This window comes from Notechis scutatus, chromosome 2 (assembly GCF_049901735.1).
Source record: "Notechis scutatus isolate UNSWTSFEM ecotype Mainland chromosome 2, rNotScu1.2, whole genome shotgun sequence".
Classification (NCBI taxonomy): domain Eukaryota; kingdom Metazoa; phylum Chordata; class Lepidosauria; order Squamata; family Elapidae; genus Notechis; species Notechis scutatus.
Genome location: NC_142010.1, coordinates 119,488,699 through 119,508,400, shown reverse-complemented (window position 1 = coordinate 119,508,400; position 19,702 = coordinate 119,488,699). Strand labels below are relative to the sequence as shown.

General features: G+C 38.8%; 1 protein-coding gene across 1 annotated transcript; it reads left to right on the top strand.

Annotated features, from left to right (window-relative positions):
* The first annotated feature begins 9,537 nt into the window (after window positions 1–9,537).
* Window positions 9,538–17,052, top strand: RPL38 (ribosomal protein L38). Its single transcript, XM_026675788.2, has 5 exons — window positions 9,538–9,655; window positions 9,837–9,865; window positions 12,298–12,358; window positions 14,241–14,363; window positions 16,974–17,052. Exons 1-5 carry the CDS (start codon window positions 9,553–9,555, stop codon window positions 16,997–16,999), a joined length of 342 nt encoding a protein of 113 aa, XP_026531573.2. The 5' UTR covers window positions 9,538–9,552; the 3' UTR covers window positions 17,000–17,052.
* The last annotated feature ends 2,650 nt before the right edge of the window (window positions 17,053–19,702 follow it).

The following is a 19,702-nucleotide window of genomic DNA, read 5'->3' as shown; positions in this document are numbered from 1 at the left end:
AGGAATGGTCAAGTAGAAAGGTCCCTAATGCCACCTACCAGCCATCTGGGGCTGTAACCATCATTGTATTGACTCAAACTGTACCAATCAACAGCCCTAAGGCTAATTCACGGCCATCCTGGCACACCTGAAACAAGTGATCATTCAGGAACCCTTGCACTAAATCTGTGAACTGGTGTTTTATTTCTCTTACCTCAAGTTTAGCATGGAATTGAGCAACTGACCTGGCACAATGCTGCCTTTTAGAGACAGGAGAGAATACCGCACTGTGGGAAAATGTGGTGATATTATCATAGACATAGTACCATGCAATTGTTTGGATGCAAACAGCTTTTGGGTCTGTATTATCATAGCAAAGTAAGTATTCATACAGGCCGTCCTCAACTTACAACATGTCATGACCTGGAGCACAGCACAGAGGCAACAGAGGCAGCTGGCAGTTCAAACCGCACCTTTATTGCTCCAAATTTCCCCAAATGCTCCCACATTTCTGGCACGTCCCAGAGCAAAGTGATCACACACACACACACACACACACACACACACACACCTCCAACAGCCTCTGGCTGCAAGTAATTCAGCCCAACACTGTGAGCACAATGGCTATAAAGCAAGAAATCCAGCAGAGCAAGTCAATGAGTCCCGAAAGCAAAAGAGCAAGGCAATTAATCCAGGAAGCCAGAAAGAAAGCAGGAAATCCAGGAAACTTCAAACATCGGCAGTGACATTCAAAACTCCAGGAATTCAGCAATTGTTCCCAACAAATTACCCTTCCCACAGCATCTCCTTAAGTCTCAGTCCCCAGGTGTGCCTTGTGAAGAGGGGCAGAGTGCTCCCCTCCAGAGTAGTTGGGTCAGTCTGTGCTGTTCTCGCCTTGTCACCACTCTCCATGCTCGAGGATCAGGAGCGGGTGGTCCTTGCTCATTGCCTGAGCTCTGTCTCTCATGTTCACTGTTTAGCCTCTCTTGGTCATCCTTCCCCCTTCCTCCCTGCCTACAAGCAACCCTGGCCTGACTCAGCATGTTCCTCCCTACATTCCACCAAAACCAACGAAGCCTCCCCCTCAATCTCCATCGGCTCCAGTTCCAGCTCATCTTCCTCCGCAGATTCAGGCTCCAACAGAGACATGACACAACCATTCCTTTAGTGACTGTTCAAAGTTACAACAGCACTGAAAAAAGTGATTTAGACTGATCCTCACACAACTGTCTCAGCATCCCAGTTATGTGATCAAATTTGACAATGGTCATGATTTATGATGGTTGCAGCATCCGGGGTTATATGATTGCCATTTTCGACTTTTCCAAAAGGCTTCTGACAAGCAAAGTCAATGGGAAAGCCGGATTTGCTCAATGGCTGATTCACTTAATAACTGCAGTAATTCACTTAATCACCATGACAACCACCTTGCTTAGCAATGGAAATTCTGGCTCCAATTGTGGGTCATAAGTCAAGGACCACCTATATGTTATTTCAAAGTAGTTAGTCCCCAATTATTTTGGCCCCCAACCCTTCCCACAATTAACCACAGGATTTTATATGTGTATTAATGTTAGATAATTTGTGCCAGAGCATGATCTGAAGGTACATGATGTAGGGATTTTTTTCTGGAATTTTTCTCTATAGCCCCTGGCCAGATATGGCTCATTATCTTGTCAGCTTCTCCTCCAACATCACATTTGGTCCAGTCTGTTCTGTTGACAAGAATTATCCTGGTGACGGAGAGAAAGAATATGGAGCACATCTGCATTAATTCCTTCCAACATTCTCTTCAGTTGAAAGGACTAAAAACAAGCTAATTCAATTACAGCAGCTTTGGAGAGAAGGGCAGAAACCTAGAATGAGATGATTTAGCCAAGTTGATGACAGCACATATTCCTCAAATCTGCCTAGCACCCAATCTGAAACAAAAAGCACATTCCAGATTCTCCCACACGGAACAAAATCCAGCACTGTTAGGTCCCTTAAGTTGGTCCAAGCCTTGCCAGATATTAGTCTTCTAAGTCCCTAAAACAAAAGATTGAAAAAGTGTAGCTACCATATTAAGATGTTTTTCACAGGATAGGATAGAATAATAGAGTTGGAAGGGACCTTGGAGGTTTTCTAGTCCAACTCCCTGCTCAAGCAGGAAACCCTACACCACTTCAGACAAATGGTTGTCCAATCTCTTCTTTAAAACTTCCAGTGTTGGAGCATTTACAACATCTGGAGGCAAGTTGTTCCATTGATTACTGGTAATTGTTCTAACTGTCAGGAAATTTCTCCTTAGTTCTAGGTTGCTTCTCTCCAGGGGTAGGTTTGTACCGGTTCTGTCCACCTCTGTAGAACCAGCAGCTCTGAAGAGCAGCAGACATAGAACCGGTTCTATGTCTGCTGAGGTTTTTGCCCACCCACCCACCTGGACTCTTACCTGATCTTTATTTTCTGATTTTTCAACTTCAGCTGCCGAACGAGGCACAGCTGCAGTTAAAAAAGCAGGAAAAGAGGGCTGTTTCAAAGGCTGCTTCTCTGCACACAGCCTGCTGATGACGATTTACAGGCGCGTGGCTTGCCACATGCAGGGAAGCTCATAAATCCCAAACCGGTAGTTAACCCTGTCATATCCCACCCCTGCTTCTCTCCTTGATGAGTTTCCACCCATTGCTTCTTGTCCTGCCCTCAGGTACTTTGGAGAATAGCTTGACTCCCTCTTCTTTGTGGCAGCCCCTGAGATATTGGAACACTGCTATCATGTCACCCCTAGTCCTTATTTTCATAAGACTAGACATACTCAGTTCCTGCAACTGTTCTTCATATGTTTTAGCCTCCAGTCCCTTAATCATCTTTGTTGCTCTTCTCTGCACACTTTTTAGAGTCTCAACATCTTTTTTACATCATGGTGACCAAAACCGGATGCAGTATTCCAAGTGTGGCCTTACCAAGGCATTATAAAGTGGTATTAACACTTCACATGATTCTATCCCTCTGTTTATACAGCCTAAAACTGTGCTGGCTTTTTTGGCAGCTGCAGAACATGGCTGGCTCCTATTTAAATGATTGTCCATTAGGACTCCAAAATCCCCCTCACAGTTACTACTATGGAGCAAGGTACCACATATACTCTACCTGTGCATTTAGTTTTTCTTCCCTAAATGTAGAACCTTATTTTTTTCACACAAAACCTGGTGGACTAAAAGTATCTGATACCAAAACAATATCACAGCTGTCCTAAGGCTTCCAAATATGTTCATATAAGAATCTAGAACCATTAAAGTACAATCAGGCTTCCTAAGGAATTTGGTCTTAGTTCCTCACTGTGTTCCTCACTCAACCTTCAGGCTGAAGCTGGAATTGTTCTGATTAAAAGCCATGCCCAAATAGCACATGTTAAGTTACTGGCTCATAAAAGTTTTCAACCCAGGTTGTCTTGCTTCTTTGACTCTTCAGACAAATCCCAAACTTCTTAGCAAACATTTATTGGTGCCGCCTGAAGCCATTGTGGATTCTGCCCCAATGTATTGATTCCAGTGAAATTTGATCAGGCCAACGCATCTTTCAAAGCAATGTATCAGAGATGTGGCTTTCCAAAATGACCTCAGCTAGGTTCTACCATACGTTAATCCACAGAAGCTACAAAATTAGTGTTCCTCTTGCACGCTACCTTTACAATATTGTCCCGTCCCGTCCCCCGCCAAGCACCAAAAGATATTTTATTTTAGCTCACTGTAATGTCCTCCATTCTGGCCTCCTAGAGGAAATATTCTATAACATATCGTAGCTCTGCCCTTGAGGTGAGGGAGATATTGAAACTATGGGTTCTGCATTGCTGTGTTGTTGTTTTTTATAGAAATGTGTGAGAAATGTCCTCTGGTTCTTGTCAAAACATAAACAACTTCTCCAAGTGAGATAAAGCTGAACCTTAATTAGACTTTCATCACTCAATACATTTCTCTTCCTTTTTTTCCCTTTCATTGTTCCCCTCCCTCTGCCGTTTTTCCACTTCTCCTTTTAAATATGCACATACTGCTCTGTTTTATTTTGCTACTTCTTTGCTATAATTGGTGGACCATCACAGTCTTAATCCCAACAAATTGTAGCAGACCTTCAGCAAATGTTAAACTTAGTATAGGTTAGCATAGCTTTATATTCTTTTAGTGTTTTAGAAATTTTAATATTCTTATCTCCTTTTAGAGTTATCTATCATAGTTATTTATAGCATTTAGACTATTTCTTATAAAATCCATTTCAGTTTTATAGGATTCTTTTGCTTTTGAATTCATGACCTCTACAATTTCACATTAATAATTTTATCTTTACCTTATTTGAGTCTCTCAATATGACTTTTTACTTTCATTTCTATTTTACATAATTGTTATTTGTTCTATGGCGGTCTGTGACTGAATTAAAATTGATTGATAACTTCTAAACAACTTCAAGCTTTACCAAATGTCACCAGAAGCTGTGATTGCTTCTCATGACAAAGATCATACTAAACAGCATTCACTTTGCAGTTGGGAGATGTTGTTTCCAAAACAACAACAACAACAAATCATTTTTATGAAATCTCTGTATCTCAGCTTTAGTTCCAGATCTGTAAAATGACAGAAAAGAGGGAGGAGGTCTAATTTAGAGGCTTCAGTAAGATAAGGAAAATATACTCAAAATGGAAATGATCTGAATGTATAAATGTGTTACCCATTTACATTCATTATCACCCTAATAATCCTGAAGCAAGGTGCAAAGTAAGATTGGTAACATAAAATTACATTTTAGGTCACAGATAATAATTATTGAGTCCTGTGAAAATGAAATGCTCATTTTGAATTCTTCACTGGGATGCGATAGGGGAGGAGAGTTATTCATAGTCAGAGAGCTGCTAAGGAAAGATTGCCTTTCATAATATTTATATAGGTAGTCCTCGACTTACAACCATTGTTGACCCCAGAATTAGGGTCGTAAGTCGAACCAGTTAAAATGTGACCCAGTCTAATTTTGCAACCTTTTTTGCAGTGTTTGTTAAGCAAACACCACAGTCATTAAAGCAAATCCATTGTAACCAATTACCTTTTCTGCCAGAAACCAGAAGGAAACACTGGTTTCCAATAAAAAGCATTGTAAGTTGTGGTCACATAAAAAGGCCACAAATGCAGGTTGGTTACCAAGCACTCACAAAATGCAATCATAATGGTCAGGGGTGCTGATCATCATAATTTCAAATTTGGGTTGTAATTAGCTCTGGGAAGTTCTGTTTTAACTTCAAAAAGTCTGTAAGTGACCAGTCTTAAGTGAAGGATTATCTTATTTCTATAATAGAGGAAGGGCTCCAGAGGTGGTATTCAACAGGTTCTGACCAGTTCTGGAGAACTGGTAGCGGAATTTTTGAGTAGTTCAGAGAACCAGCAAATACCACCCCTGACTGGCCCTGCCCCCATCTATACTCTGCCTCCCGAGTCCCAGCTGATCAGCTGGGTCTTGTTTTGTTGCCCTGCACAGGAGAACGGGGCTGGAAAGCAGGTTAGTGGGGTGGGGAGGGAACGGGGATGTTACAGTATCCTTCCCCTGCCATGCTCACCAAGCCACACCCACAGAACCGGTAGTAAAAAAATTTGAATCCCACCACTGGCGGGCTCCTACGAATTAAGCAGCACTATGGATTCATGTTAATTATCATTTTTCCAATAAGTTAAAAGAAGGGAAAGCAGTGAGGAAACAGGAGAGCTTCTAAGGCAGAAGAATGTGATCTTGTCACATAGAATGAGTTAAGCTCATTGAGGGTTAAACTCACTGAGGGCTGGCCTTTGCTACTGGCAGATGATCTTGATTTCATGATACGCCAGGTAGTTGCACACGCATAATGATTAATGACAGGCTAATAAGCAATTCCTAAGGTGAACACGATTCCTGTGCAAGCCAAGCTGGATTGCAACTATGATTAGTCTCCCTTTGGGGGGTGGATTGTTTTTCATTTCCATTTTTCTTCATCACCCACTTTATTTCAAACCCGTATTCAGGGTGCCCCCTTGTGTTTCATTTTTATCATTACATACATGGCTCTGCTGAAGGAAATGAGGAACAAATATGTACAAGAGCACACAAATAAACCAAGGACACGCAGGGGCTTTGTATTAGCCCTACCTCTCTTTCTCCTGTATAAAGTAAAGGCGGGGGACTGTAGACCCATCATTTAATTTCAAAAGGTCTGTCTAAGCTATCAGTTCAGGTTTCTTACACAAGCCTTCTTTCTTGAACCCTGGGCAGAAAGGGAGACTATGGTAAAACAAGGAAAAGAGGTGGGATGAACTGCAGATAGCCCCCAACAGATCATCCTTGAAAGGATACAATTTTTTTTAAAAAAACCCTCATTATAAAGATACACAAAGTAGATGTTTAAGGGTATAAGTTGAAGCAGTCCAAGTATTTTTACTACTATCTCAGTGCAACAAGAAGAACTGATGATGCATGCTTCTCTGTGGATAGGTAAAGATGGGGCATGTGTCCGTTTTATCTACCGAGGCCCCTCCTGAAACAACTGCCATTTCTGATGGCCCAAAGATGCCCATCACTCTAGCAAATGTTAATAAATGCAACTACTACTTCAACTTAATGTATATAGAGGCCAACATAACAGATACTGTATAAATCGATAGAGCAAAACATGAATGCTGTTCTATATTGATTTTTCTCAGGAATTCAAGTCACAAGTAGATCCATTTATATTTTAAGCACTGAGATCTGGGAGTTTATAACTGCTGAGAATATGAAATGGAATCATGCCAGTTTAAATTTCACCTCAGCCATAATTTCTCTCAGTTTCTTCAGTTAAGCCAGCCCTAAACTCTTCCTGAAAGTAAGGAGGGATTCTGTCGATCATGCTAAGTTTCAATCAGGATTGCCAAGATCAAATGTGTGAACCACTCTGAATACTTGAAATTTGCTACATGAATGTTGTTGCTATTGCAGGTAGTGCTTTTTAGCAACTATAATTGGAGTCAGCAAGTTGGTCATTAAGCCAAGCAGTTGTTAAGTGAAACCCTGACTGTACTTGGGAGTTTACTCCCTTGCTTTACAGACCTGTGAAAGTCATAAATGTGAGAACTGTTTGCAACCTTATTTTTTTCGTTTGTGTCATAACTGCAAAAAGTTGCTAAGCAAAGCAGTCACTAAATGAGGACTACCTATACAATGATTGTAGAGGATACAAATATTTCACAATTTCTGGTTCTGCCCAATCAGGTGGTGCGATATGCTCCTGTCATGTTCTGCTCAAGTATCATATAATCAGGAAGTAAAAGATTCTGGACATAATGACAGTGAGGTCTTTGGTTGATGTTCACAATAGCTTGTGTCGGGTTCTGCACAAAGGTAATTTTGGGAGAAGAGGTTTGATTTCTCTACTCTCTATGTAGCTTGTATTAGTTATCAGGCAATATGAGTTAAGAAAGAAAAGAAAAAGGTTAAATGCACTCAGATATTATATTAGCAACAATCTATTCTAGTTAGCTTTATTCTAAAGAAAGGCAATCACAGGTGAATGCAGGGTTATATAGAAGCACTCGAGCTGGAGAAGAAAAACCTTACATTTTCAAGCCAGGGTCAATGTTGGAGAGAATATTTTTCCCTCCTTCATATCTAGGGTGAAGCAAAAGTGACCAGGTTCTGACCAGTTCTGGAGAACCGGTAGCAGAAATTTTGAGTAGTTCAGAGAAGCAGCAAATACCACATCTATTCTCTGCTTCCCGAGTCCCAGCTGATTGGCTGGGTCTTCTTTTGTTGCCCTGCACAGGAGAACGGAGCTGGAAAGCAGGTTAGTGGGGTGGGGAAGGAATGGGATTTTGCAGTAACCTTCCCCCAGGAGTGGGGAGGGAATGGAGATTTTGCAGTATCCTTCCCCTGCCACGCCCACCAAGCCCCACCATGCCCACCAAGCCACACCCACAGAAGTGGTAGTAAAAAAAATTGAATCCCACCACTGGGGTGGAACCTCTGATTTGCTTTCTTCTAAAACTTTCCTATCCCACAAAAATAATTCCTTTTTCAAGCATGTAATATTCATGTTATACCCACCCCAAAGGAGCGCAATGGTTTAGTGGTTAAGCCACTGGGCTTATCAGCTGGAAAATTTACAGTTGACGGCCACACAACAGGATGAGCTCCCTTTACTTGCCCCAGCTCCTGTCCACCTAACAGTTCGAAAGCATACAAATGCAACTAGATAAATAGGTATCACTTCAGTGGGAAGGTAACATAATTCCATGTGCCTCAGCCTATAGTCATGCTGGCCACCTGATTATAGATATGTCTGAGGACAACACTGGCTCCCTCAGCTAAGAAACAGGGATGAACACTGTTCCCCAGAGTTGGATAGGACTGGACAAGGGAAACCTTTACTTTATCCACTCCAAACCTAATTGGAATCAGTCCAATTCTGGAAATCAGAGCAACATACTAGAACCCAGTGTTCTTCCTTAGCTTCTGGGTTTTTGATGTACGCTCCTTTGTCATTTGAATGTTATCTTTGTGGTTTTTGCTCTGCCTAAGGACTTCAGACAGTTTTATCCCACTCAAAATTCATTTGTACACCCTTGTATTTTTCTGTTCTACAGAAAGCATGATATAAACTGGGTGGAAGATAATAGATAATAAAATAGCATGCATACTATGCAAATTTGTAAGAGCCTTGTCAGACCAAATTGTCATCCCAAACACTTTCATTTCTCAAAGTAGATTCCTCAGTGGGTGCTCAGTCCTATTCCTTTGTCACCCATTTTCTTCTATTCCCAAGTTTCCATGCTCTTTCAATCCATTCTGACTGGTTCCTAGAAACCCTCTGTCTGCATAATTTTTCCATCATAAGACAGCAGAACCTCCGACCTGCTATCTCATAATCCTTTCAGCATGGATAAAAACTGCTATGGAAAACCGCTTTTCTAAGGTGTACAATTAAGCTTCCTGCAATACATTTAAGGATGTGGTTGTTCCCCCTTTTTCTCCGGGGAGAGAGAAATCTCATCATTATTGTACTTCTGAAGCAGTGCCCTCATCAAAATTTCTTAGGTCCTGCTGCTGTTAGAGCGCTGCTTGCCGATTCCCTTCTGGTCGAAAGCTACAAAGAAATAGATCTCTCTGCGTCCTCAATTACCTTAAGCATAAGTACAAAGTTTAAGTATAATGGTTTATTCAGGAATAGTTTCTGTTTTGCTTCTGATTGAATAAGACAACGAAAACTTTTTTTTTTTAACTTCAGGGTGGTGGTCGCTTAACTTTTTATGCATTTAATCCATGCTGCTGCAAATTGTACCCGCGCTGCTGGCTTTTCATACCGCCTGCATTTTGCGCTAAATTCGTAGACAGGAACAGTTCACAAGTAAGCAAATTCTTTAAGCTTCCAGTTGTGCATACATAGAAGACTGATTTGACACCTATAATGCGTACGGCATCCTTGATACCCAGCTACAAAGTGCTTACAAGCGCCACGCATTTCCACTCCCACACCGCCGGGTTTCAGCTAGTTTTGCCTCGCTTGCTATTATGAACTTCCTCGGCCTCCGTAGCTAGCAGGGTTTAACTATCCGGATGCGGAAGTGCTTGTTCTTTTCTCTCCCGGGTGGTTTTGCTGTTGTTTCGAACTTCTCGGTAAGCGGCGGTTACAATCCGTTGGCATCCGTGAAAAATCCAGGTGGGGGCAGCTGGGAAGAGGGCGGAGGAGGAGCGTTAAGGTGCCGAAAGTGTGACCGTGCTTGTTCGAACGGAGGGCGGGAAAGGGGATCGGGAGAAAAATAAGTCGGCGATTGAAACCCCCCGCTCCCTATTCCGGCAATTTACTCGCTGACTCTGACGATTTGATTTCTGTTCTGCAGGCAGCTGCGGCCAAGAAACCCTCGCCATGGTAAGCGGCGGATGCTCCTGAATCGGTTGTTCTTTTGATGATGCCAAAGTTAAAAAGAAGTCGGTTGGGAAAAGATACAGAGAGAAAAAGCCTTTCCCGCGAAGGGCATTTTAATAATGACGAATGGCTGACCTTATTCATGTTCCATTCATGTTTAAATCTGTTCCCGTATTTAGTTTTTACGTTTTTAAACAACTCAGGCATAGTTTTATTTGATGGAGGGTTTTTTTTTTTACATTGAGTTAAATTTAATATATGGAGCGGAAATAAAGTAAGAAAACAATTTCATCCGATTTCTCTTCATTTCCATTCCATAAATTAAATGCAGCAAAACCTGGGGAGAATAGCAATGGAAAGCAACTTTAAAAATGTAAGTTTTCAGATGTTGCTTGGCTCTTAGTACTGTAAGGCCGTTATCCTAGATCAAGGGTCGTCAAACTTGACAGCTTTAAGACTTGTGGACTTCAACTCCCAGAATTCCTCCTCCAGTCATGTTAGCTCAGGAATTATGGGAGTTGAAGTCCACAAGGCTTAAACTTGCCAAATTTGAAGACCCTTGGATTAGATAAACCATGGAAGTGGTTAGTCATTGCCTTCTTCCAGGATATTTTTTTCAACTTACCGGTCTAGTCTGTATCTATATCTTTCCTGGAAGTTTCCCGTCAGTGTAGTAACTGGACTTGAGCCTGTTAGTCTCTTGAGCCCAGAAACCATCCCTGCTTTGCTGTAAGGAAAGTATATGAAAGGTCCCGTACTAGTACTGGGGGAGAAGAAACTGGAAGAACACAGTTTGGTGTGAAAATATAGGTACTCCTCAATTTACAACAATTTGTTTCATGACCATTTGAAAAGTGTGACTTATGACCGTTTTTCACACTTACGATCATTGCATGGTCATGTGATCAAAATTCAGATGCTTGGCAACTGGTTCATATTTATGGCAGTTGCAGTGTCCCAAGGTCATGTGATCACCTTTTGCAACCTGACATGCAAAGTCAATGGGGAAGCCAAATTCACTGAACAACTGTGTTACTAACTTAACAACTGATTTGATTCATTTAACCACTATGGCAAGAAATGTTGTAAAATGAGGCAAAACGCACTTAACAACTATTTCGCTTGACAACAGAAATTTTGGGCTCAGTTGTGGTTGTAAGTCAAGGATCACCTGTACTAGCTTTTTTGAAACACAGTTTTTGAGTGAGATCTTTGCTGGATAAAAGAATAAGATAACCATCTTTGTGCTGCAGCAAGATATTTTGATGCACGTGCCTGTTGCCTGTAGATACCAGAATAGGATAAAATATCCATTTTGGTAAGTTTTATGCCCCTTGCAAAGGGAGATGGAAATCTTTCACCAACTCCTGATTGGCCTTTCTCACTTTACTTACTCCAAGTTAGGTGAAAGGTTGGAATTACAAAGGCATCTAGAAAGTCTTAATTGTATAAAACACCAGCCAAAGCTGTCAGCCTTTCCAATTCTGGAACAGCAGGAAAGGGTTAGAATTATAGTTTGAAGAAAGTTATAGCAGTTTCAACAAATGTTTCATATGTGATCCCAGTGAATCTTTTCATGAAGATGGACTGTGTTTTTTGACATGCTTGAAGATATTCCAGTTACTTTTAGTTATCAGGCCTGTTTTCTCACAAGTGACCCTTGTTTATGATGGACATTTTATTGGAAAACTGCCAAGATTGCTCCAAATTGCATTTAGCCAATCTCGTTCTCTTCAGTCAATCTCGTTCTCTTCAGGAGAAAAGGGATGTGGAAGTAGGCTTGTCCAGATGACAGAACATGATTTCTCAAAGTCGTAGGTGAGCAAGCTCAAGCAGGGTTTAACAGGCAAGAATTACATACAGAGCAGTAAGATGTCTTGTATGCTAGTATTCGGAACAAATATGGAAACTGAGAAGAATTTCCAGGCCTCATTTATTAGCAAACTCATTAAGGTGAAGCCACTCAGAATATTGTGAAGAATTTCCCAGATTTCCCTCTCTCCTGCACTAAGTTACAATTTATAAGATAAGATACCAATAGCTCTCATAGTCACTGGGTTGTTATGTCTTAACATTCATTGAGCGGTCCTTGGTGCTCTCTGAGCTTGGTTGTTTTCTTACAGCTTTTCATTACCCAAACAAGGGAACATCATCGGTGCTAGTCCCTATGTTCCCTAGTTTGGAGTAATGAAACATCTACAAGTAAACAACATTTCAGCTCTGAGCTACAAATATTCTCTATTGCTAATATTCATTCCTGTCTGCTTCTTATAAGCTCTGACACTTTTTGCTAAGAATGAGTTCATAAAGTTTACAATTTTCTATTTAATAGAATGGTTTGGCAGAAAAGGGAAAGTTGTTGGGCTGCAGGAATAAAATGTATTTTCATAATGCACTAGATGCTAGACTTACGTTGATTCTCGTATTTATTACAGCCTCGAAAAATTGAAGAGATCAAAGATTTTCTATTGACTGCCAGGAGGAAAGATGCAAAATGTGAGTACCAATCGAGGCTCTTTGCTTTGTTTCACTAATGATACTGGTTGTGTATTTTCATTTATGCTGAAAATACAATATCACTTACTACGTTAGAACAGTATTCTTTAATATTAATTATGGGCACTATCAACTTTTTTAAATGTTCCATAGCAACCCAGGTCTTTTCCAAACGCTGTCATTGAAGAGCCATGTCTTAGTGATACATTCTCTTTCCTCCCAACTATGTTTTAAAAGCAATGCCTCTTTTTGCCGATACTTTTAAGTGATGTTTTTGAATATTTTGTCCTATATAAAACATCATTAAGTAAATGATTGGAAGCTTAATAGTAAAACATTCTCCAAAGCAATTTTAATTTACATCATTTAGAGTCATTTAAAAACCATAAAGTTTTGTAGTAGCTTTCTTTGGCATTACTTAACCATGGTAAATTTCTAGGGCATTATAATCAACTAAGAAATTGCCATTAAACATGTTATTATGCATGTTTGATTTTAGAAACAGATTGGGAATTATAGTCAGCCAGAATCAAAGCTTTTATTTGTAGTGGTTTTGAAACTTAGAAATGTACTGCACAACTACATACAAGCTTGTGAGCCTTTTAGGAATATCCATAATTGAACATTTGATGGAAAAATACGTGAATCTTTATATAATAACTACTGATGTTTCCCAGAGCAGCAGTGGTTTCAGTGAAGTGATTCTTGTCCATATTAACGGTGTGCATTTGCTTGGGGATATTTTGGGCCCTTCCTCTGTACAGAGTAGTTTCAACTCGATGATAATAAATAGGTACCGCTTCGGTGGTAAGGTAATAGTGTTCCTTGCACTTCGGCATATAGTCGTGCTAGTCATATCACTGACTGGCTTTTTTTTTTGGCTAAGAAACAGATGAGCATCACCCCCAGAATCTGATGCAGAAGAAAATCTTTACCTGAAACTGTTGGCTTTAGTTCATGCTACAATTCATTTGAGTTAAAATTGGGACATTGATTTGTCCATTCCAAAGGGCAAACTTTATTTTGTTTCAGTCATTCTTTGTTGATAATGCTTGTGTGTTTGGGATAATAGTTGTGCTGCATGACCCAAATTCACTAAGTTTCAGTTTATAGGCAGATAGGCTCCTGTAGAATTTCTCAGTATAGTCCAGACTCCATTGTTCCCTCTTGATCCCAACAGTGCACAACTGCCCCAAATCATGATAGTACAACTGGCATGCTAATTGGGATGAGGATCATTAGCAGAAGCACGATTGTTTTCTCACAATGCAACATTTCTGATTTTTTCCCGCCAAAGTTCTACTTTTGATCCCTCTGTCCACAGAAAATATTGCAGTAATCTGTTGAACAGTTCCTTATGGAAGACCCATGAATATTTTCATAGGACATTGTAAGAATAGCAGATCTTGTTGCCTCAGAATGTTCCTTAAAGGTGTAGTGCAGGTTTATTGGGGTATAAAAATCATGTAATAGATCTTAAGTCAAGCTGATAACACATTGCTGGTCATAGTATTACAGGTTTACAGATTATTCTAAACTGTTCACAGACTTTCTCTTAACACTGTAAGCCTCTACTGTAAAGATGTTAGTGTTTGCTATTAGTAATAAAATCACAGCAACTAATCTTTGGGTTGTTTTTATGTACTTTTGATATGTATGAGTCTGTAACAAGTATTAGCCTCAAGATTATTCCAGTAAGATATTTAAAGAAAAACATTTTTAGAAATGTATGATAACTTAGATCTACTTCACAAGTGTCTCTGTCATCATGAGATAAAGTGGATGTAATAAAATGTTCTCTCTCAAAATGTTCTCTCTCTACTAGGCAGGTTCCTTAGTATAATCAATGCATAATGATAACCCTAATGTTTTAATATCATAGCTGTTAAGATCAAGAAGAATAAAGACAATGTAAAGTTCAAGGTGCGTTGTAGCCGATATCTGTATACCCTGGTTATCACAGATAAGGAAAAGGCTGAAAAACTGAAGCAGTCTCTGCCACCAGGTAACTGAATTATAAGTGGAATTGGGCAACATGATTAAAATTAATAGTAAGCAAATAGTCCCACATTTTAGCCAAATGATTCTTATTATGAGTTTTTAGGTATATAGTTTAGGTATATATGTTTTTTCATAAGATGATGGGTATTCTTATTGGGTCACTCTTTTTGTTAGGCCTGTCTCACAGGATAATATATAAGATGCTCTCAACACCTGGATAAAAGACAAACTAAATCTAAAATGACTAAGTTATTATGTATTGTATGTGGAGAAACCCTGAACATTTGGGATACTGGGCAAGTTTGAAAAAATTAAATGATTACAGGCTTCCTGAAAATAAACATGTGAAGAAATAAAATCAAACTGCCTTGGATGAAGAGTTAACTTTAGGTGCTTAAGGATGCTGTGACATCAAAGTGAGGATACATAGGTGGTTCATTTTAACGGATAAAAAGAAAATGGGGAGCTTCCACCTAACTTCTCCTTAATAGATGAAACTAAGGCCACCTTGAGATGAAATTGCAGAGCCTGACAGAACTGCTATAAGTTCCTCCTTTTAATGTCAGCGAATTGATACCTCCAAGAAGTGGGAAGGGGAAGACAGCAAAGTAGTCATGGGTAGGAAAAGCAGCCATTTACATATTTTAGTTGATAATAAACTTTTAATATCATTGCCAGCAGTTTGAATTGATCCTGGAAACCATTTAGATAAAGTAGTCCTATTTTCCTAAGTGAAATTTCTCTAAAGAACCTGGCTATAGCATTCTGGGTCATTGTTATTTCTAAATACTTTTCAGCTTATTGCAATCCTCCAGATGTGGAGTATTAAGGCATCAGTTATTCTAACCACATCTTCTCTCTCTAGTAACCTAAGCTGGATGAAGGCATTCCCAATTACAGCTCCTGTCTGAGGTCAAAGCCAAGTGCAGGGAAACTGCTGAGCTGTGAACCTACATTTGTTATTTTATCCAGCATTGATTAAATTGTTATTCCAAAGTCAGCATTACAAAATAAAAATGCCTCTGTCACAGCTGAGTTACTCTTTAGTGATTTGCTTCATATCCAGGCATTGGTTCTGGATCTCTTGATCTAATTCTAGGGAGGCTGTAAAAGACTCAGTCTAAATATTATCTGTATTTTGACACAAACTGCAAATTCCAGGATGAAATCTTCCAACAGTTTTATGGAACTGTCCAGGGTGGATTTGATTTAAATCAACTCGATTTAAATCATAATTTTTAAAGAGGAACTCTGTCCTGCTGTTGACTCATCGACGGTCCCAATATTGCAGAATATACAATCTCATGCTACATAACTAAGCTCCATTTCATGCTGAATAAACTAAATTATTAATATATCTTAAATAGAAAACACTCTTTAGATAAATTTTTACTCCAAAAGCATTTTATTAGAATAAATTTGATAAAAATCAAAAACATCTGATTTTTTTATTTTTTTAAAAAAATCATCAATTTTTATCCACCCTTGAACTGTCAGGTGATATGAATAAAATGAAACATTTAGCCACACCCTAATGACTAATAAATTGAAAGGCCACTTTCTTCATTTAACTAGAACCAAGCTATGTGCCTAAAACTGATTTGAAATTAATCCTAATATGTACTATAGTATCTTAAAATTGAAAGGCAGTTACACACTTTAAAATGTTTACAAAATGAATCTGTAAACTGGCTGAAGTTACTTGATACTGTTAAATTAATTAGGCATTATCTCTTAGAAGGATAGTGTTTTTCCTCTGAGAAGGAAACTATAGTTAAGGAAGTTTAATTTCCATTGGATTTCAGTCAATGAGCATAGCATATTTCAAAGTTAGTGGGATTTAATCACTTAAATCCCTTTGCATTGTAAACCGAATTACTGTACTGTTTGTTTGCTTAACAAATAGAAATACATTTTCCTTGTTGATATCAAAATGAAAGCTTGCTTTTAATAGATAACTCAATTTTAAGGAAAACAATAAATTGGTGCTTAGTTCATGTTAAAAAATATAGGGTGACTGAACTAAATGAAATGATACCAGAAAGCATGAGGTTTTTAGTAGACTAATCCAAATAATACATATTTTGTTTGGGCACCAGTATTGTTTCAGAATTGGCAACAAAGTGGGAAAGGGGGTTAAACTTACAGAACAGATTTAGAGGGAAATGATTGAAAAGCAGTGTAATGAATATCCACCAAGGGATGTGGCAGATGGGAGAGCTTTTAGTTTTGCAGCAGATACAAATGAAATGTCAGCCTAACAGGCTGACATTAAAGCCCTGTATTTAAATGTCACTTGTGTAGCAGGGAATATTGTAGAGCTGGGCGGCTGCATTTAGGCCATCAAATTTAACGTCTCTGCTGGATAGAACAATAGAATAAAGAGAACATAGATATTTTAGGTGTTTACTGACATTTATATCAAGCCACCAATTAAAAACTAGCCATGAGGCTGCAAATTATGCTCTTACACTTGCTCAGGAAGGTCTCCTTTCAAAGGTAGACAACTTGTGTTTGAGAAACTTGTTTAAAATGATCGTTTTGCAAGCAGAAATAATGAGAATATTGTCTCTTTGCTCTTTTTCAGTATGTGTTTCTTTTTCTCTCTCTCTAGGTTTGGCAGTAAAAGAGCTGAAGTGAATATGTCCTCTTTGGAATTTGGCCGGTGGATTGTAATAAAGGAATGAACTTTCTGTCTTGTCAGTGTCATATTTTTCTGCAAGTAGCTTGGCAGGAAATATATAACTGGCCAAGCAAACATTGACCTTCCACAATGTGAAATCAATAGGCATAGACAAAAAGCGTCTATTCTTAATTTTGAAATAGGGTTGATCTGGGTAGTGCATTGTGCAGCTTCCACCTGCAGTACCTGTCTGGAGTGGTTACAGTTCTGATGCACGTGAGATGACTTCTTGCAAATACAGTTTTTGAATATTGGAGTAAGATGCAAGTTGGCATGAAACCCCCTAAAGTAGCTTCTCCAAAGCAGGCATATTTTAGATGTATTGGGAATGTTAACCCAGTGGCTCTGAGTAGGCCAGGCTAGGGAGTCTATTCTAACAGACCAAGATCAGGAGGCCTCTGTGTCACACTTGATTTTTGAAAGCTGAAACACGTAATAATAAGTCAGAATTCTCAGTATATGCATTCTGTCTATAAAAACATGCAACCTGCAAAGGGACTATTCATTCATTCCAGATCTTGTTTTGAAAGCCTCTTGTTGGCTCTAGAAGGTATTCATGAATAATGCAGGGGATGGTCTATAAAGAGTTATATTTCCATTGACCACTGCCAGCTTTCTTCCCATAACTAAATCTTGATTCTAACTACTGATCTGGTCATCATGGCAAGCAGGAGTTCTAAATCTTATAATTAAGAGATGCATTTTAAGATACACTGAGATGCCCATAGGCGCCAACGTACCTACAAATAATTTTCTTACAGCTGTCAGACTTCTTGCTGTACAGAGGTTTTAAAAGATTTTTTAAATCTTTTAAAATAGAAAACCGGCATGCTATGCCGCTTATGCCTGTAGCATTTTTTATTTCCAAGAATGCTTCTTGATACTTATCAAGCCTAGAGGCAGAAAATAAAAATAGCAATGCTGTACTTCAAGGTGTATCTACTTGTCCAGAAGAAAGATAATGGTAAACTCAGCAGAGACTTCAAAGAAAGAACATGTGGGAAATGTTTGTCTATTGGCTGCCTGAAAAACTGTTCAACTGAGATGAAACTTCAGATTCTTCATGCTAGTTTACCAGTGAGTTATACTTCCAACATCCTAATGTCCACTGGAATTCCTGCTTGCCATAATTACCAGATCAGTGGTTAAGACCTATCTGTTTATAAAAATTTTCTTGAAAACTGGGCTTGTGATACTGGATTACAAAAATAAAATGGGATTTAGGAAAAAAAATGTTTCAATGTATTTGTTACATTTCTAGATCATTATAAACACCACACAACAGTGTACAATTGTTATTTAATGTGTTGTCTAAATTATAAATGTTCCATGTCAAGATGCAAAAGACAAACCTAAGTTTGCTGGCCATACAGCATTGATGTGGATGATAAGATTTTCATAAGGAGTGTCTACCAAATTGTAATTTAATCCTGGAGTGATTTTGTACCTATCTAATGACATGGTTAAGGTATTAGACTAGGGTGGCTAGGTTCAAGTTCCCATTCAACTATGGAGCTCACAAATGTTAAATTGTTTGCTTTTAGCCTAATTTATCTGACGGGATAGTTGGGATAAAATAAGAGGTGATACTCCTCAGACATACACACAATTCTATGGCTTCAGGGGAAACAAGATATAAATGCAGTAAGCACTAATAATGGCTTCCTAACTCTTCTATTTTTGAATATAAATCCTCCAGGAGATTAATTGTAAATATATAGTCTAAGGCTGATAGCCAAGCAGAGTTTTGATTAGAATATGGTAGCACTGGGTATCTTTAAGTACAATAAAGGGTGATAACTTTTCTGCCACAGAAAATATAGTGAAGCTTAAGTGTTCGTCAACTTTTTTTGAATTTCCAATATTTCTGCAGAAATATGACCTAAAAAAATAGATCTGTCTCTGCACAAGTCCTAAAACTAGATTAAGAGAACCCAGTTTAAATGAATAAAATGTTGTAGTATGAATAAGGTTTTGTTTATAACAACTTTTCCTTTGTGAATTATAACAATTTGCAATATATAATGTTATATGATGGCTCATCATCATCCTAGAGGGAAAAGAATAAAAAATCCCATGCCTCAGAATTGTAATTATACATTCAGTATTAAAATTATGGCTGCCACTATCCCGTTAATAAGCACCTAGTGCAAGTTTTGTGAGATGAATTTCTCAATATTATAAAATACAAGTGGATCTCAAAATCAAGCAGGAGAGTAATGCATTTGAAGCTTCAGCTTCAGCTACAACTCATATCTGGTCACTTCACTTTGGTCTCTAATTGATACCGACATGGTGGCAGTGCATCCTACTGTGTATTGTTCGACGCTAGAGAATTGTTTGTCAGAAAAAGACTAGAAGCTTTGTATCTGCCTGTGAAAATTAGCATTCTTTGGTTGCACTCATTGTTCCAGTGGTAGAAGTGGATGGAACACTTTATGCTTCATAGCCATAAAAGGGGGATCAGTAGAAGATTTGTCAGCCCTGTAGGAAGAGATGTTAAATATGGACTTGAGTTACCATTTTCTCTAAACACTGGTTTTAAATTAAGCATCATTTTGAGTCTCATCCTTAAGTAGCATTTCTCCCGTCTTATGTATTTGCAAAAAGGCTGAGATGGCAGAATTATCTCCTTTTCATCTTTAGTAGTGCAGCTGAAG

What these genes read in the sequence shown, in the direction of transcription:
- RPL38 (XM_026675788.2), top strand. Translation starts at nt 9,553, where the DNA reads ATGCGGAAGTGCTTGTTCTTTTCTCTCCCGGGTGGTTTTGCTGTTGTT. An exon ending in GCCAAGAAACCCTCGCCATG is followed by an intron (nt 9,866 to 12,297) that starts GTAAGCGGCGGA and finishes TATTTATTACAG; the next exon opens with CCTCGAAAAATTGAAGAGAT. An exon ending in GAAGCAGTCTCTGCCACCAG is followed by an intron (nt 14,364 to 16,973) that starts GTAACTGAATTA and finishes CTCTCTCTCTAG; the next exon opens with GTTTGGCAGTAAAAGAGCTG.